This window comes from Pseudorasbora parva, chromosome 9 (genome assembly GCF_024679245.1).
Source record: "Pseudorasbora parva isolate DD20220531a chromosome 9, ASM2467924v1, whole genome shotgun sequence".
Lineage (NCBI taxonomy): Eukaryota > Metazoa > Chordata > Actinopteri > Cypriniformes > Gobionidae > Pseudorasbora > Pseudorasbora parva.
In genome coordinates, this window is record NC_090180.1 from 9121631 (window position 1) to 9137550 (window position 15920).

General features: G+C 37.6%; 1 protein-coding gene across 2 annotated transcripts in view; it reads right to left on the minus strand.

Moving 5' to 3' along the window:
• Positions 1-9383: 9383 nt before the first annotated feature.
• Positions 9384-15920, minus strand: part of ppp2r3a (protein phosphatase 2, regulatory subunit B'', alpha) — an 88723-nt gene continuing 82186 nt past the window's right edge. For both annotated transcript variants that reach the window (XM_067453749.1, XM_067453750.1), the window contains 7 exons: positions 15695-15851; positions 15425-15473; positions 15245-15334; positions 12504-12679; positions 12053-12171; positions 11859-11965; positions 9384-11717 (listed from right to left, as the gene is read on the minus strand). In XM_067453749.1, coding sequence (XP_067309850.1) covers positions 11621-11717; positions 11859-11965; positions 12053-12171; positions 12504-12679; positions 15245-15334; positions 15425-15473; positions 15695-15851 — 795 coding nt within the window. In that variant the 3' untranslated portion in view covers positions 9384-11620. The remainder of the gene's footprint in view (positions 11718-11858; positions 11966-12052; positions 12172-12503; positions 12680-15244; positions 15335-15424; positions 15474-15694; positions 15852-15920) is intronic.

Consider the following 15920-nt stretch of genomic DNA (forward strand, 5'->3'; position numbering starts at 1 on the left):
GATCCTGCCCCCTTTACCGTAAGCAACCATATAAACGAACTTCAGAGCCGAAGGGAACGATTCAAAGGCGATTTAACCTACATAGCACCCCAGACCCATGCACACAGACTCAGCTTTAGCACACACGACAAAAGCACGAATGCTCCTGTTCCTGTTTGGTTCAAAAGTCCCATTCGGATTATAGCCTATGTTTTTTTATGGATTTGACAAGATTTCATATTGATTTTCAGGTAGCCTAATGGCTGCAAATTGGTTAATTTTCTGATTTACACTTACACTACAATTCTTACTTTAATGCCATTGTAAGATATTTAAATGTAATAGTTAGATAGAAAAATTTAGCTCACTAATAGTCTAGTTTAGTCTAGTTTTAGTCTAATGACTACTAAACTAGTTTAGTTTATGCAAAAATTTACAATAAGGTTCCATTTGTAAACTAAATATTATCTATATTGGTTCAAATTTAACAATTAAAAAGTATTTTTTTATCTTAGTTAAAGTTAATTTCAGCATTAGCTGATACATTATTAAAATCAAAAGTTGTAGTTAATATTATTTAATGGACCTGAGCTAAAATAGACAGTTGTATTTTTATGAACTACGGTTAACAAATATTAGCCTAAAATACTGTAACAAATGCATTGCTCTCTGTTAGTTAATGTTAGTAAAAGGGACAGTTCACTCAAAAATTAAAATTCTGTCATCATTTACTCACCCTCATATTCCAAACCTGTATGAACTTTGGTCTTCTCCTGAACACATAAGAATATGTTTTGAAGAATATTGACTTCCATAGCATTATTTTCCATACAGTGGAAGTCAATGGGGTCCATCAATTGTTTAGTCCCCTATTTTCTTCAAAATATCTTCTTTTGCAGCAAAACAAAGAAATTAATAGATTTTGAACAACTTGAGGACGAGTAAATGTTTCATTTTTGAGTGTACTATCCCTTTAATGCATTAAAGTTAACTAATGAGAACTTATTTTAAAAAGAGTCAGCATATTTTGTTCATTGATCAACGTGTTTTTCAATAGTTTACCATTAGACCCCCTGAGATGTGAATACATGGTTAAATCGTTGCAGTTCTCCTGAATGTCATCTTAGTGTGGGTCACTGTCTGCTGCACCATCTTCCTGTGTTTGCATCGTTTTGCAGGCTGATCTGCGATCTTGCTGGTCTGTCATCACAAGACAGATTTAGAAAATTAGATGGATCATTAAACTGTCATTCATGTATGCAAACTATTTTAAGTCCACTGCATGTCCGTGACTCATGGCATAATTATGTAGGTAGGTAGCTGAAAATACTTTTTAAATCTCAAAATCAGAGGATCACAGCTGAACAAACTCAGTGCCCCTTGTCCTACATTCAGTGGCAGGTAAGTCAAACAGTGTAAGTGTGTTTGCTTCCCCCAGCAGGTCAGTTAAAGGTACTGACACAACTATTGCATTAAGGCAACTCCAGAATGTAGTGCTGCTATTTATTAATTGCTCACATTCAAATGTATTATGATTAGACATTTAGATCTTCCATGATATAAGATTAAAATATATATATATATATATATATTATTATTATTATTATTTTATTGAGGCCTAGAAAGAGACTTTCAAAAAAATAAAAAATAAAATCGTCCCGAACTTGAACGATATTGAAAATTATGCTATCTAGGTTTGCCTTATTTTAACATTATAACAAATTTGGTTCAGTAAATTCTTCAGGACATTTCTTTTATGGGAATAAAGCGAACCTCACTAAAGAATCCTTTGCATCAATCTCTTTCAAACGTCTTTTAGTGGAAAATGACTGGAGAAAGTGATTTCATATAGGCTACTGTAGGCATTTATTTAACAAGCAAAACTAGAGCCATTTTATAGGCTAATATTTTTCCTGAATTGTCTTATAAATCGGCACTATATGTGTATGTATGTATATGAAAATGTGTATGAATGTAATCTGGATGTATGTTGCCTATGGTTGCATTATGTTGTCATAATCATGTGACCAATTACCTGCATCCCTTCATTGGCACTCATAAATCCTCTCCCGTGGCCTCATGGGATAGTAAAGTGTCCATCGCATCCACACTTCAGAATCTTGCCAGAATTGTTTTATTTTATTTATTTATTTAAACAATCTCACCAGAATAAAAAGGTCAAGTAGTGCAGGTATGACGTCACTTTGTAGGCCAACCGGCAGCGCACTGCATTTTATCTGAGGAAAACCCATTTTTCCATAGGCTTTTGGATTATGCAAAAAAACAAATGTTTATGATACGTACACATTTTGTCCCATCAAGATAATTATTACAGATGAACACAACTATAATAATAATAATAATTCATTACATTTATGTAGCGCTTTTCTAGACACCCAAAGCGCTTTACATACAGAAGGGGGGAATCTCCTCAACCACCACCAATGTGCAGCATCCACCTGGATGATGCGACGGCAGCCATATTGCGCCAGAACGCCCACCACACACCAGCTGATTGGTGGAGAGGAGACAGAGTGATTAGGCCAATCAGGATATGGGGATTATTAGGAGGCCATGATGGACAGGGGCCAATGGGCAAATTTGGCCAGGATGCCGGGGTTACACCCCTACTCTTTATCGAAGGACATCCTGGGATTTTTAATGACCACAGAGAGTCGGGACCTCGGTTTAACGTCTCATCCGAAGGACGGCACTCATTGACAGTATAGTGTCCCCATCACTATACTGGGGCATTAGGACCCACACAGACCACAGGGTGAGCGCCCCCTGCTGGCCTCACTAACACCTCTACCAGCAGCTACCTAGTTTTCCCAGTTGGTCTCCCATCCAGGTACTGACCAGGCTCAGCCCTGCTTAGCTTCAGTGGGAAACCAGTCTTGGGCTACAGGGTGATATGGCTGCTGGCTATGAATTCTGAAGCCTTAACGTATTAGTGAAAAGCATAGGCTAAGTTTAAAAGAACTACACTACGCTCCCGCGATTTCAACATCACCATTACTAATTGCTTCCGACAGCTCTGTCAGTTTTTAATTTGAACTCAAAACATTTTCCCAGAACGTTTGAGCTTTAAGAGCACAATTATGAGCATAATGAGGATGCAAAAGTGGACTGAAGTTACCCGTTCGGCGTGATGACGTCTGTAGTCCTATGTATAGCCACTTGTTAGCAACCGCCTTTTTCACGACATGTACCAGCTTAAAAAATCATGAGTGGGGTAATATTAATATATTTATGTCACAAAATGAAACGTGAAAAGTGTCTTGAGCTTGTGTTCACCACAGACATTATTTCAGCCATTTAACCAAAACCCCTTTCAAAAAACCTGAGGTAACCAGAAGTGCTAAAATGCTAAATCGCCTACAAAGTATCTGAACCCCGCTATACTTTTTGCCTACTCTTGTATGAGTACTGTAAATCCGGACATACTTCTTTTGTCACATACTGTTTCATAATAGGGAAGTATGCGATTATAAGGATTATAATGATAAAAATCCATCCAGTGTTTTTCTTTTTTAAAATCTCCTTATATGTTTTCCCCCGTCTTAAATCAAGCCGTCCGTCCATATGACGTCACACGCTCGGACGCCCCTCCCACGATTTTTGATTGACAGCAGTGTTTCAACACGGATCCGCCCTGAGCGAGTTGTCATTATACTCCGCTATTGATCCGTATTGATACGCTGGAGCAGAATGGCGTCTAAGCGATTGGGGTGTTCTGTTCTTTGGTGTAATAATGAACACAGCAGTCATTCTGATGTTCCTAAATCCGAACCGCTGAAGACAGTGGCTGAGGGAATATTCGAAGGGAATATTCCCCCTGATCAACGTCAATGCTTTCATGTTTGCACAAATCACTTCTCACCAGACTGCTTTATAAACGAGTGTCAGTATAAAGCAGGTTTCGCTATAAGCTGCTCCTGAAAAAAGGATCGGTACCAACTAATTGTGTTCCTGTTGCACCTCCAGAAGAAGTGAGTGTAACGTTTGAATTGTTTACACGTTTCACAATGAATGTGGCTAAAGTTTACAGGGTAAGTTACATTACGGCATGCTTTGTATGTATGACTTTCTCAATATAATTCATAATCCCACGTTTATAATGAACAATGCGTTACGGTTATTGTGTCATAAACTCTGTAAGCTGGTGATAAAGTTAACGTGGTAACACTACACTAAGCTTATATTTGTAGATGGTTTATAACGGTGTCTGTTACAGTAATAATAATAAAAAAAACGTTATCTATGCAGGTATTACACTGCATAGATAACTTTATGCATCACTGACAAACCTACATTTACAGATAAAAAGGTTTTTTTGGCATTAACTAGCTGTAACATCATAGCATTCATATCTTCTCACTACGCTAATGTTACCCTGCCAGTACATACAAAGACAGATCAAAGTGATTATTATGTTAACCAACCATCCAGAAACGTCCTGCTCGAATCTTAATTGTCGAATTTCGTTGGGGCCGTCATCTTGTTCCGGTCCAACTCCGGTTCAGCTTGATACAGTTGCACAGATGTGTCCTTAGAGACTCCTGTTGACATTTTTTCTCCAATATACCCTCTACTGTTGTCAAGGCAACACTTTTCTTGTGTTGTGTGAAAACGCCCCACAGAACAGAGGGACGGGGTGAGCAAAGCTCATTAGCATTAAAGGCACATGCACTGAAATGGCTTGGTGAAAACATAGCTGTTTTTGACCATAGACAGTAAAAGAAATGGACACAGCGACCCCATTGACGTCAACGGCGAAATAATGAAGTCAACCTAGGGGCACTCACTTCCTGATGGCTGAGCGAACTGCGCAGGCTCAGACTGAGCTTGAGGACGTAGATGTGACGTGAGCCTCCTGTCAGACAGCTGTAGGTCTTCTAGTAATTGTGGAAAGGGAAAGCTGAATCACGTTGTGTAAATATTTTCTCCCGTTGCTTTTGGCTCACTATGGGCTTCTCCCCATTCTTCCCCCTTGACTTTATCAGACTTTATGTTTCCACGTCCCCCCGACTGCCTCATAGACAGTAAAAGATTGTTTCTGAGCGTCTCCTCCTGTCTATACGGTAATTTCTCAACTGTGCGACAGAGTCGCGTTGGTTATGACGCAATCGTTAGCCTATTTTTTACAAAAACAGCTTCTGCGGGGCGATAGTGTAAGATACAAGGTAACGGAGCCTTTTATGCATTGTCGTGTTTCTTTAGAAATAAACAATGGACAAATGGAGTCTTTAAACGCCTCAGATGTAAAGTTATTCACTGTCAAAGTGACTCAAAAATGAATGGGAGTCAATGGGATGCTAACAGCAGGTGATGGCTTGGTTAGCAATGGCCGCCCCTATGGGTGGAACGCTTTCCGAGCGCTAGATTACCCCCTTGTTTTTGACCAGGTAAAATGAGTTCTTACAGTACTAATACTTAATTAAAGTATATTACAAAGTTTTCATTTAGAGACTAAAGAATCATTAACTTGACCCTTTTAAGGATTTGGATTTTATTTCTTGAGGGGATATTCATGCCCTTTAAAGTTGTTTTAAGACGCTGAGCGAAGCTTGCTTGAAATGGGCCGAGCAAATTAACGATTTTGAATTGAATTGGTGCCGTATCTGATTATAATAAACATCAACCAAGACTGTTGACATTTTTTGTCTGTAGGAAGGGTATGAAAAGTCCTCACGTCCCCTGCACAGCCTGGAACATGACATTTGTGTCAATGAGAGCTGCTGTTTTCGCCATCCTCGAGTGTCTTGTTTACCTGCAGATCCCGATGATTCGTCATCAGTTCCTCCGTGTGTCCGAACATGTTCATTGCCTTACAATAAACATGTTCGGACACATGCAAATGTCAGGGGCGTACATACTAATGATCCCAACGATTGCGTCTCACTTGGCGTTATGTTGAGAACTTATTTTTCTGTGGTGTTTTTCATGCATGAGATTTACATAAGAAGAAGGAGGCAATGGTGTTTGAGACTCACAGTATGTGATGTCCATGTACTGAACTCTTATTATTTCACTATGGCGAGGTTAATTCAATGTTTCATTCTACGGCACCTTTAAGCACGAAACAGAATATGCAATAGTATTTTCCTCCCTTTTGTGATGTATAGCCGATGCAGCTTCTCAAGAAACAAAGTTGGGCAGGACTTGTGATTTGCTATTGCTGTGATGTCATGTGAACACATCAGTACTTCAGTAAACGGATCATCAGAGAAGAGACGTAGCTGCACGAGGGAGAGGAAGATATTTTGATTATTATATAGAAGATTATGAAGGCACATTCATTAAAACAAAATGTGAACAGATAAAATATTTATAATAAACTGCAATATTTAATACCAAAATAATTTTTAAATTTTGATTTCATTTTTTTTTTTAACCTCGTAAATGTATTGAATGGTAATCATATTTATTAAGGAAGCATAGCATGATGTTAAGCACACTTAAATAAATGCAGCAGAAATGTTTTATATAAGTTGAATAAAATAGTGTGGTGCAAATGTGGATCATATCAGTCCAGGTGTTCTGTGACGGTGTGAAATAATGTTGGAGTCATGGAGACTGAATGGTCAGGGGATTTCCTGTCGATAACGAGATTTTGAGTGAATAAGGGCAGTGATCATCTTCTAACGGATATGTGCTGCTCATAATCACAGACAGCTTCTGGCTGATACAGGATAGGGTGTTCCCTCCTATTGAAGTTCCCTAGTGTCAGAGGTGTCGGTCTGGAACAGGAAGAGCTATGTGAACACTGATTCTGACATGAAAGTGTTTTCAAGGGTGTGGAGCTCTCTCTCTCTCTCTCTCTCTCTCTCTCTCTCTCTCTCTCTCTCTCTCTGCCTTCTTCGACTTAGGTCTGATAAAGTCTGTATAGATGAAAAGTTAACCATAAGAGGGCACATGCCTAGTTTCTACTACAGCAAATATTTTGTCATTCAAATATTTGAAGAAGCAGCACAAACACAATCAGTGCTCATGTTTGCACATCCCTATTTTGACTTTTCTGTGGGTCATTTTTCTGTAATTATTCCTTTCAAATAAGTTGGTAGGCCTACTTGCATACTGTAATTTAAGGAATAAGCAAACTTTTACTACAAGTAAGTGTCTCTGTTCTGTTTCCACTGTGAGGGTTCCTTTAGAACAGAGTTCTTCATCAACAGTAGATCCGTGAAGCCAAAGGACAAGCTGAGCTTTTGTCTACAAATCATAGGTGTTTGAACGAATGCCATCGTGCAAATTCATATGAAATCGCCACCTAGTGAAATACTCACGTTTTCTCATGAGATCGGGTTGGTCAGTATGGAAACCTTTAGCATTTTCTATTGAATCAATCTGAAAACATTCCCATCAACATCTAGAACATGTGTTTCTACTCTGCATTTACACCAGGGTAATGCAATCTCCTCATGTCTGCCAGAAAAGAGGCGGATGGAAAGTGATGATAATTCATGACACGCACATACAGAACGAGACAGACAGTGTTTGGCTGTATTGACAAGTGTTTGGCTGTATTGATCAGATAGCATATTTTCCACTGTAGTTTGCCATTAACAGAACAAACATGAACTTTTTCCTATATGGACACCTGGAAGAGCGTTTTGCAGATTAAATGAAAACTGAAGACATTCTTCAGTGAGACTCTTCTCTCTGGGGACCAAAATAGCGGAAAAAATGAATTGCACACACAGTGAAAAACAGAGGACAGATTCAAGATGGCCTGGATTTACAGGAGTTCACTGCTCGAGTTCCTGCCCAGAAATCATTCAGATTTTTTTTTCCCGCAAAGACTACTACATCAGATTAAAAGAATTTGCCGGAAGGTTTATGTTCAATAAGACACATTAGATACACATTAGTCGTTTTATGCCCACAAATGAAGGATTTTGAAATTATTTCATTTTTTATTATTATTTATTATTATTAAATGTTTTTTCAAGGGGAGCATTGCAATCTTGCAAGAGAATTTGTCTCTTTCCATTTGAGGGAATTGCATGTCTTAAAATGGATTTCAAAAGCACAGCTGACTGGCCAATTTCATGAAAATGTATGCCACATATTCAATGTTTCTTGCATATAGATTTTGGGTCCATGGGCAACACGTACCAAAACACAAAGACGTCTCTATGTGCATATAAAGTGCATGATATGATATACGAGTAGAATAACAGGTAGAAAAAGGGGTCTCTTCATTGTCATGGTCTGTGATGTTCATTCTTAAAGTAGCAATATCCTGATGAAGAGCTATCAAAATCCACTCTGACCCATATTTAATCCATACATTTTTGTATATTATATTTTGTAAATAATTATTTAATATAAACTATACATATAACAATTATTTAAAATGTAATCTCATAACTAATGATATTTCAATGAGGATCCAATGAAACCACAATGAAATGTGAATATATACAGTAGTGGAAAATATTTTATATATATTTTAAATACGAGGAAAGAACAAAGCACTACATTTGTTTTAGTTTAAATTTGTCAAAACGATTTGTCAAATAAGGTAAACCACAGCTACAGGTTTTATTTTAAATGCAAAAAAAAAAAAAAAGTCACAGGTAAAAGCATACAGTGACTACATTTTGTTGTAAAGTAAATGTTTTTTGTTTGTTTTTATATTATATTTGTTTTTTGAATTTTGTTCAAAATGTCTTGTATGACAGCCTGGCCAAAAATTATGTCCACACAAATTAGGTTATCACAAATATAACAACTGACAAGCATAACTATACAATATGCTTACAATTAAAAAAAAAAAAAAAAAGTTTTTTTTTTTTTTAAATAAATATTGTTCACTTTTGGCAATACTGCAAACAAATGCTTTTCTTACTTAGTATTTTTGTCTTGTTTCTAGTCCAAACATCTAAAAATTCTTAAAACAAGAAGTATTTACTAGACAAGCAAAAGTAATTGTCTTGTTTTGGGAAAAAATAACTCTAAATTAAGAGAGTTTTTGCTTAAAATAAGCAAAATAATCTGCCAGTGGGGGTAAGCTTATTTTAAGCAAAATCCTCTTAATTTTGAGTTATTTTTCCCCAAAACAAGACATAACTTTAACTTGTCTAGTAAATGTTTCTTAATGTAAGACATTTTAGAAATTTTGACTAGAAACAAGAAAAAATACTAAATAGGAAAAGCATTTTTTGCAGTGCATATACAACATATTCAGTATGATTTTTTTTTTTCAAAGGTAACGAGTGTCAAAGAGGCTTTCTAGTGTGGAATCTCCCTGAAACACCCTGGGTAACAGTCGATGGGACGCACCTTTTACAACATCAGGGTTTATCATAAGAGAATAGGATTGTTGGCAAGTAAAGCCAACACTGGCACATGCACCTCCCTACTGCCGTCGTGAATGAAAAGCCTGTAGGCATTGCATGAATTAACATTTTTATTTATTTTCATAATTTTCCAAAAGAAAAATATAGGGAAAATTCATGCGAACACCAGAGCCATCTCATCAGAGCACTTAAGAGATCACGCTACTTAAGTCTCATCTTTTACCGTCTACAAGCAAGGCATATCAGATTCAAAAGAAAAAAGAACACGTGGAAAGATATAAAACTCAAAAAAAAGATAAAAAGTTGCACACTAACAAGTTTTGTTGTTTACAGCTTCTGTAGCTGCCAATAGCTGTCCAGAAGATCAGTTTTGCATAGCGCTCCATGTGCTAGTGATAGAAATGAACCAGGATTGTAGCATTAGTCAAGTTTAGTTTCCACTTTGTGTTTGAATGTCTAATAGTCCTGATAAAAGTGTAACCCACTACAGCAGTTATATTGCTCGGTTTAGATTTTTTTTGTGTTTTTTGTGTTTTTTTTTTTAAGAAGTGCTACTTGCATGTCATTAATCTCAGAAACACGTCCAGTTGATTGTCACCTGTCAGCAATTTCATATTGAATTCCTTCATAAAGCCCCTGTCCACTCAGTTTAATGCACATTATATAACACTGGCAGTTAGAGATATATCATAATTTAAATGTCCCCTACCACTCAGTGGCAGAGTCAATCACATGGGAAAAATAAAATACAAAGACATTTACAGTGGCTATATAAAATAAATGTCCTATAGGTCAAAAAAGAGCTAGTCTACAGTACAAGGAAAAGCTACTGGTAAACCATGAAAATGGCTGGCCAAACAAAAACCAACAAACAAATAAAAACCACTTCACATATATAAATATATTACACTAATTACATAAACCAGAGTGAGATCGAGTGGAGGGAGGTTTGGCCATCAAGCACACAAAGACATTTGAAAAACACTGATCTGGCTGGCCAGGACTAAGAGACAACTCAGTAAAGATGAGGTGTGTCATTTTGGATCATAAAATACTTTCTCCATTCCCAGTTTAATGTGCAGAGAACTATAAGCAAGCATAGCTTGATTTCCCTGTAAACATTGCGGCTCTGTGGCACTTTCAAATTAATGGAGTGCGTTCGGGGCGGGACTACTTGTTTGATCGACCAATGGCAGACCGATACATCATGGTTATTTTTGCAATTCCAATTCGTTATACATTATATGATTGAATTTAAACGTGGAGCATTTTGTTACGTTTGTAAAAGAAAGGACATAAGCACTAAATTATTTTTGGTGACTTGACTAAGTGGTCAACCAAGGGGTTAGGGCTCAGAGGGACTGTGATTTAATGTCCACGCCAAATAAATAGTACGTTGCAGCTCTCTTTACATGATTACAGGTGAAATTAAATACATACACAAAATGCTATAGGACAAATGTCTCTGTACACTGAGGATGAAAAGCATGATGAATTTATATATATATGTATATATATTTTTCACGTTTACATTTCTTGAAAAAGATGTGACCATTTCAACCCCAGATAAAAACATCATATAGCTGAGAAAGGACATTTCCAAAAAGCACTTTCAAGTCTAAGATTGTCCTGGTCAGTTCATCTGGAAATATGTAAAAGGAGGTTTTATGTCTGTAATTAAGTTCAAACACTTAAAAAGTCACAACTTTCAGTCTTTTCTTTAAGCAACAACATGCAATACCATCAGTGACCACTGGGAGCAACGTGTTTGCACCGTTGCCACGTCCCTTAAACATAATGTGCAACACAGCATAGCACAAGATATGTGCTGATCTCATGATTTAAATGTCTGGTATAGTCTGAGAGGACTAGTTTCCGTGAGTTACGTGCCACACAAGTATAAAGTCTCTCTAGTTCCCTCCCCACCTTTTAAAAATATATGGCAGCATTACATATCGTTTCACTCACATTAAAGCACATTCTAAACTCATTCTAAAGTTACTAAAATGTCCTTTTTTCACATCAAAGTCTTTGTGAAGGGTGGATGGAACCAGCCGGCAGTTTAGTTTGGGAGTGGATGTAATTATCAGTAAGAGAGTGAAAAACATTGAGTTTACATTTACATGTTAAGACATATTGCACATAAAGCCTTTTTGTGGGTGTCTGAAGCCTTTTGGTTTTAGATGGAGTTCTATTGCACACATGCACACACACACACAAATGTCCTTAATGAAATGTAGAAAAAACGTTTTTTTCCCTTTTTGACACGTCAGGAAAAATATGGCGTGGTGGTTATCCGTTCAACTTCATGGTGTGTAGACAAAAACGGTGACCTACGCCGACAAATCAGATATGACCAGCTTATCCATTTTACTTCCGATGTCTGAGGAGACTGTGAGCTCATCGGACTCATAATCGTCGTCGAAAGATCTGCGAAAGCAAGTGTGTAACAGTTATGCTTCATACTCCTCTGCTATATGAAGTTCAACCACATATAGTTGGTATCTCATCTCTATGCAATGTAATGAACTCTGTAGCGAATTCATTCCATTACAGAGCGTTCTGACTCACCCCTCTCGTAGCTGTTCATTGGCCGTCTCCTCTGCCACAAGAATCTCATACTCTTCGGCAGCATACTTGTCCCAGTCTGAGGGCTCAGGACCGTCACTATCCAAATCCTGATACACACAAACACAGAGTTACAGAATAATCAGAGTACTAACATAGCTAACACTGAACATAAATGCAACCCATCAAACTCTTACCTTCTGCACTGCAAAGGGATCTCTCTGCTCATGGTCCAGGTACTTCTCCAGATTGAAGAAGGTGTCGTAGAATATATGTGCCATCCTGCAGCGTTTCAAATCTCGAAGAGTAATTTTATCTGCCAAGAGACACCATCAATTGTTTACATCATATATAATGTACATTTATTTATAGGAAAGGCAAATTCCTGTGCATTCAAGATATACAATTTATCAGCATCTTACATTGGCATTTTTTTTTATATTATTACTAGTAAATAGCTTTTTATTTTCATATATGGGCCTTTAACTGGTATGAAACTCTAGAATGGCAAGAAATGCAATGAGAATGAGAAAAAGGAATAGAATCCGAACATCTACTTTGGAGGTAGCCTCATAGGTTATCACAGATTGAATATCATATGGGTGAGATGAGGCTATGAGGATTGAAGGATTAGAGTGGGTTTTTTACCTGGGCATTCTGGTTTAACTAAGTCCAGCATCTGGCACAGAAGATCCTGGAAGGGCAGTGGTTCAATGCCCATACCCTCCATGCGTTCACACTGCTCCTCATAGAGAAACTCCAGTTCAAACATGGACAGAACACCATCTCCATCCATGTCCATACAGCGGAACCAGTACTCTATACTGAACACAGAGAGAGTTATCATTATTTCAGTGAAGATATAAGATTGTGATTATAGTGGCCCCAAAGAGTATTTGGCCACTTTAAAGCTGATGACATGGGGCAACTTTTTGAACAATGTTGCTGAGCAATGTTGCTGAAAGATGTTGCTTTTGGCTTTTTCCCATTCATTTATCAATCAACACTTTAAAAAAAATACAATTTCTCAATATTTTAGAATTATTTTTATTCTATATACAGTATACACTCACCTAAAGGATTATTAGGAACACCATACTAATACTGTGTTTGACCCCCTTTCGCCTTCAGAACTGCCTTAATTCTACGTGGCATTGATTCAACAAGGGGCTGAAAGCATTCTTTAGAAATGTTGGCCCATATTGATAGGATAGCATCTTGCAGTTGATGGAGGTTTGTGGGATGCACATCCAGGGGACGAAGCTCCCGTTCCACCACATCCCAAAGATGCTCCATTAGGTTGAGATCTGGTGTCTGTGGGGGCCATTTTAGTACGGTGAACTCATTGTCATATTCAAGAAACCAATTTGAAATGATTCAAGCTTTGTGACATGGTGCATTATCCTGCTGGGAGTAGCCATCAGAGGATGGGTACATGGTTGGTCATAAAGGGATGGACATGTCACAAACAATGCTCAGGCAGGCAGTGGCATTTAAACAATGCCCAATTGGCACTAAGGGGCCTAAAGTGTGCCAAGAAAACATCCCCCACACCATTACGCCGCCGCCACCACCAGCCTGCACAGTGGTAACAAGGCATGATGGATCCATGCTCTCATTCTGTTTACACCAAATTCTGACTCTACCACCTGAATGTCTCAACAGAAATCGAGACTCATCAGACCAGGCAACATTTTTCCAGTCTTCAACTGTCCAATTTTGGTGAGCTTGTGCAAATTGTAGGCTCTTTTTCCTATTTGTAGTGGAGATGAGTGATACCATGTGCAGTCTTCTGCTGTTTTAGCCCATCCACCTCAAGGTTGTGCATGTTGTGGCTTCACAAATGCTTTGCTGCATACCTCGGTTGTAATGAGTGGTTATTTCAGTCAAAGTTGCTCTTCTATCAGCTTGAATCAGTCGGGCTAATCTCCTCTGACCTCTAGCATCAACAAGGAATTTTCACCCACAGTACTGCCACATACTGTATGTTTTTCCCTTTTCACATCATTCTTTGTAAACCCTAGAGATGGTTGTGTGTGAAAATCCCAGTAGCTGAGCAGATTGTGAAATACTCAGACCGGCCCGTCTGGCACCAACAACCATGCCACGCTCAAAATTGCTTAAATCACCTTTCTTTCCCATTCTGACATTCAGTTTGCTGTTCAGGAGATTGTCTTGACCAGGACCACACCCCTAAATGCATTGAAGCAACTGCCATGTGATTGGTTAATTAGATCATTGCATTAATGAGAAATTAAACAAGTGTTCCTCACTATCCTTTAGGTGAGTATAATATATATATATATATATATATATATATATATATATATATATATATATATATATATATATATATATATATATATAGGGTTTGAAAATAGATTAGTGCAGCACCTTTAAAAGATGCGAGTTCCCTATTGAACTGTCAGTATTTTGTGTGTGTGTGTGTGTGTGTGAACACGGATTCAGGAGCCCTCTAGTTCAGAGAAGTAACCTGCGTATTCATTTTAGCCGATTGTAATGTATTGAGTTCAATAAAACACATGTACGTGGTGATGGTGTTAATGATTTACCTCAGATTTGAGTGAGAGTGAGCTTCAGTGCAGCGCGCTCGGACTGAAGAGAATGTGCTCAGTGAAAAAAATTCACTTTTCTTTTGACCTGGTGTCTAATAAATGTTAAGCAGAAAATATGGTAGCTTATGTAGGCCATAACTGCACTTGTTTCAGAGTAATGTTATTGTTAACCCTTTTCTTTCCCTATTAATGTTTTCTGCTGCATCCTTTACATTATGGCTGACCTCAATTTCTCCAACTATGGGCCATGGATCAAAAATAAAATGTGTGCTGCGTTAATAAAATTAGTGCTGTTAAAATTAATTTCAGTTTTCTTTTTAATTTTAGTTTAAATTTGTAATGTTCATTTGTCATTATTAGTTATTGTTTTATTTTATTTTGTTTTATTTTATTTAGTTATTGTTTTATTTTTCATATTTATTTATACCTTTAAATTTATTTTCAGTTTTAGTAATTGAAGAACTTTAACTTAAATCTATTTATTTCAGTTAGTTGTCAAGGCAACATTTTAAACTATTATAAGTTTAAAGGTCCAGTCACATTAGTGATATTTCAGTGAAATTTTACAAGCAAAAGACTTCCATTTTTGTGATGTACAAAGGCAGCACAGCTCAGACAGAAATCCCTTTCAAACCAAGCAGCTTTTTCTTGGTCACCATGGCGAATTCCTGTGCCCAACTGCGTAGGGGACTGGATTTCATCTCCAAAGTTTCACTAAGCAACGGTAAATGTGACCGCATATTAAGTTTCAGATCAAGAATTTGCAACTGCGGTGTCTCTATCATATTTGTGATATCTCATCTGTGTCGTTACCTTGTGGGGTTCTTTTTGTCCTCTTCTGAAATGAGGAACCAAACAAACTCGGCGTAGCTCATTCTTCCTTCTCTCTGCACTGAGTTTCCCCTAGAAGAAAGAACAAATTTGCATCATAAGCCACATGTGTGCCACCCAAGTATATCTCATACGACCTTATTTCTCCTCAGCGGGTCCTACCTTGTGACAGCTCCTGAGAACAGCCTCTCAATGATTCTACTTGATGAAGCTTTGTAAAGAAGAACAGAGCAGAGACATCAAAAGACGTTCCTCAGTGCCACACAGTTGATAAGTCAGTTTGGCACCTGACTGAGGCTTACAAGTACATGCAAGGGATAATTTACCCAGAAATTAGTAAATGATAGCATAACTTTCATTTTTGCTAAATTATTATTTTAAATAGTAATTTTCATCTCATCTTAAGCAAAAACAGGTTCACTGTATACTTACCATGGTCATTGTACCTGGCCAGGTCCTTAGGGTCAATGAAGAGGTCATGGTCAGTGTCCAGCTCCCAGAATTTACAGTAAATGACATAGAAGTGCTCATAAGAGAAATAATCTGTAATTTGATTGATGTCGTCTTCTTCTTCCAGCAGGGCTAGTGTCTAGTGAGACAGCGAGAATGGCTTCTGATGATAAAGTCCCTTCAAGTTTTGAAAATTGAATTCAACACA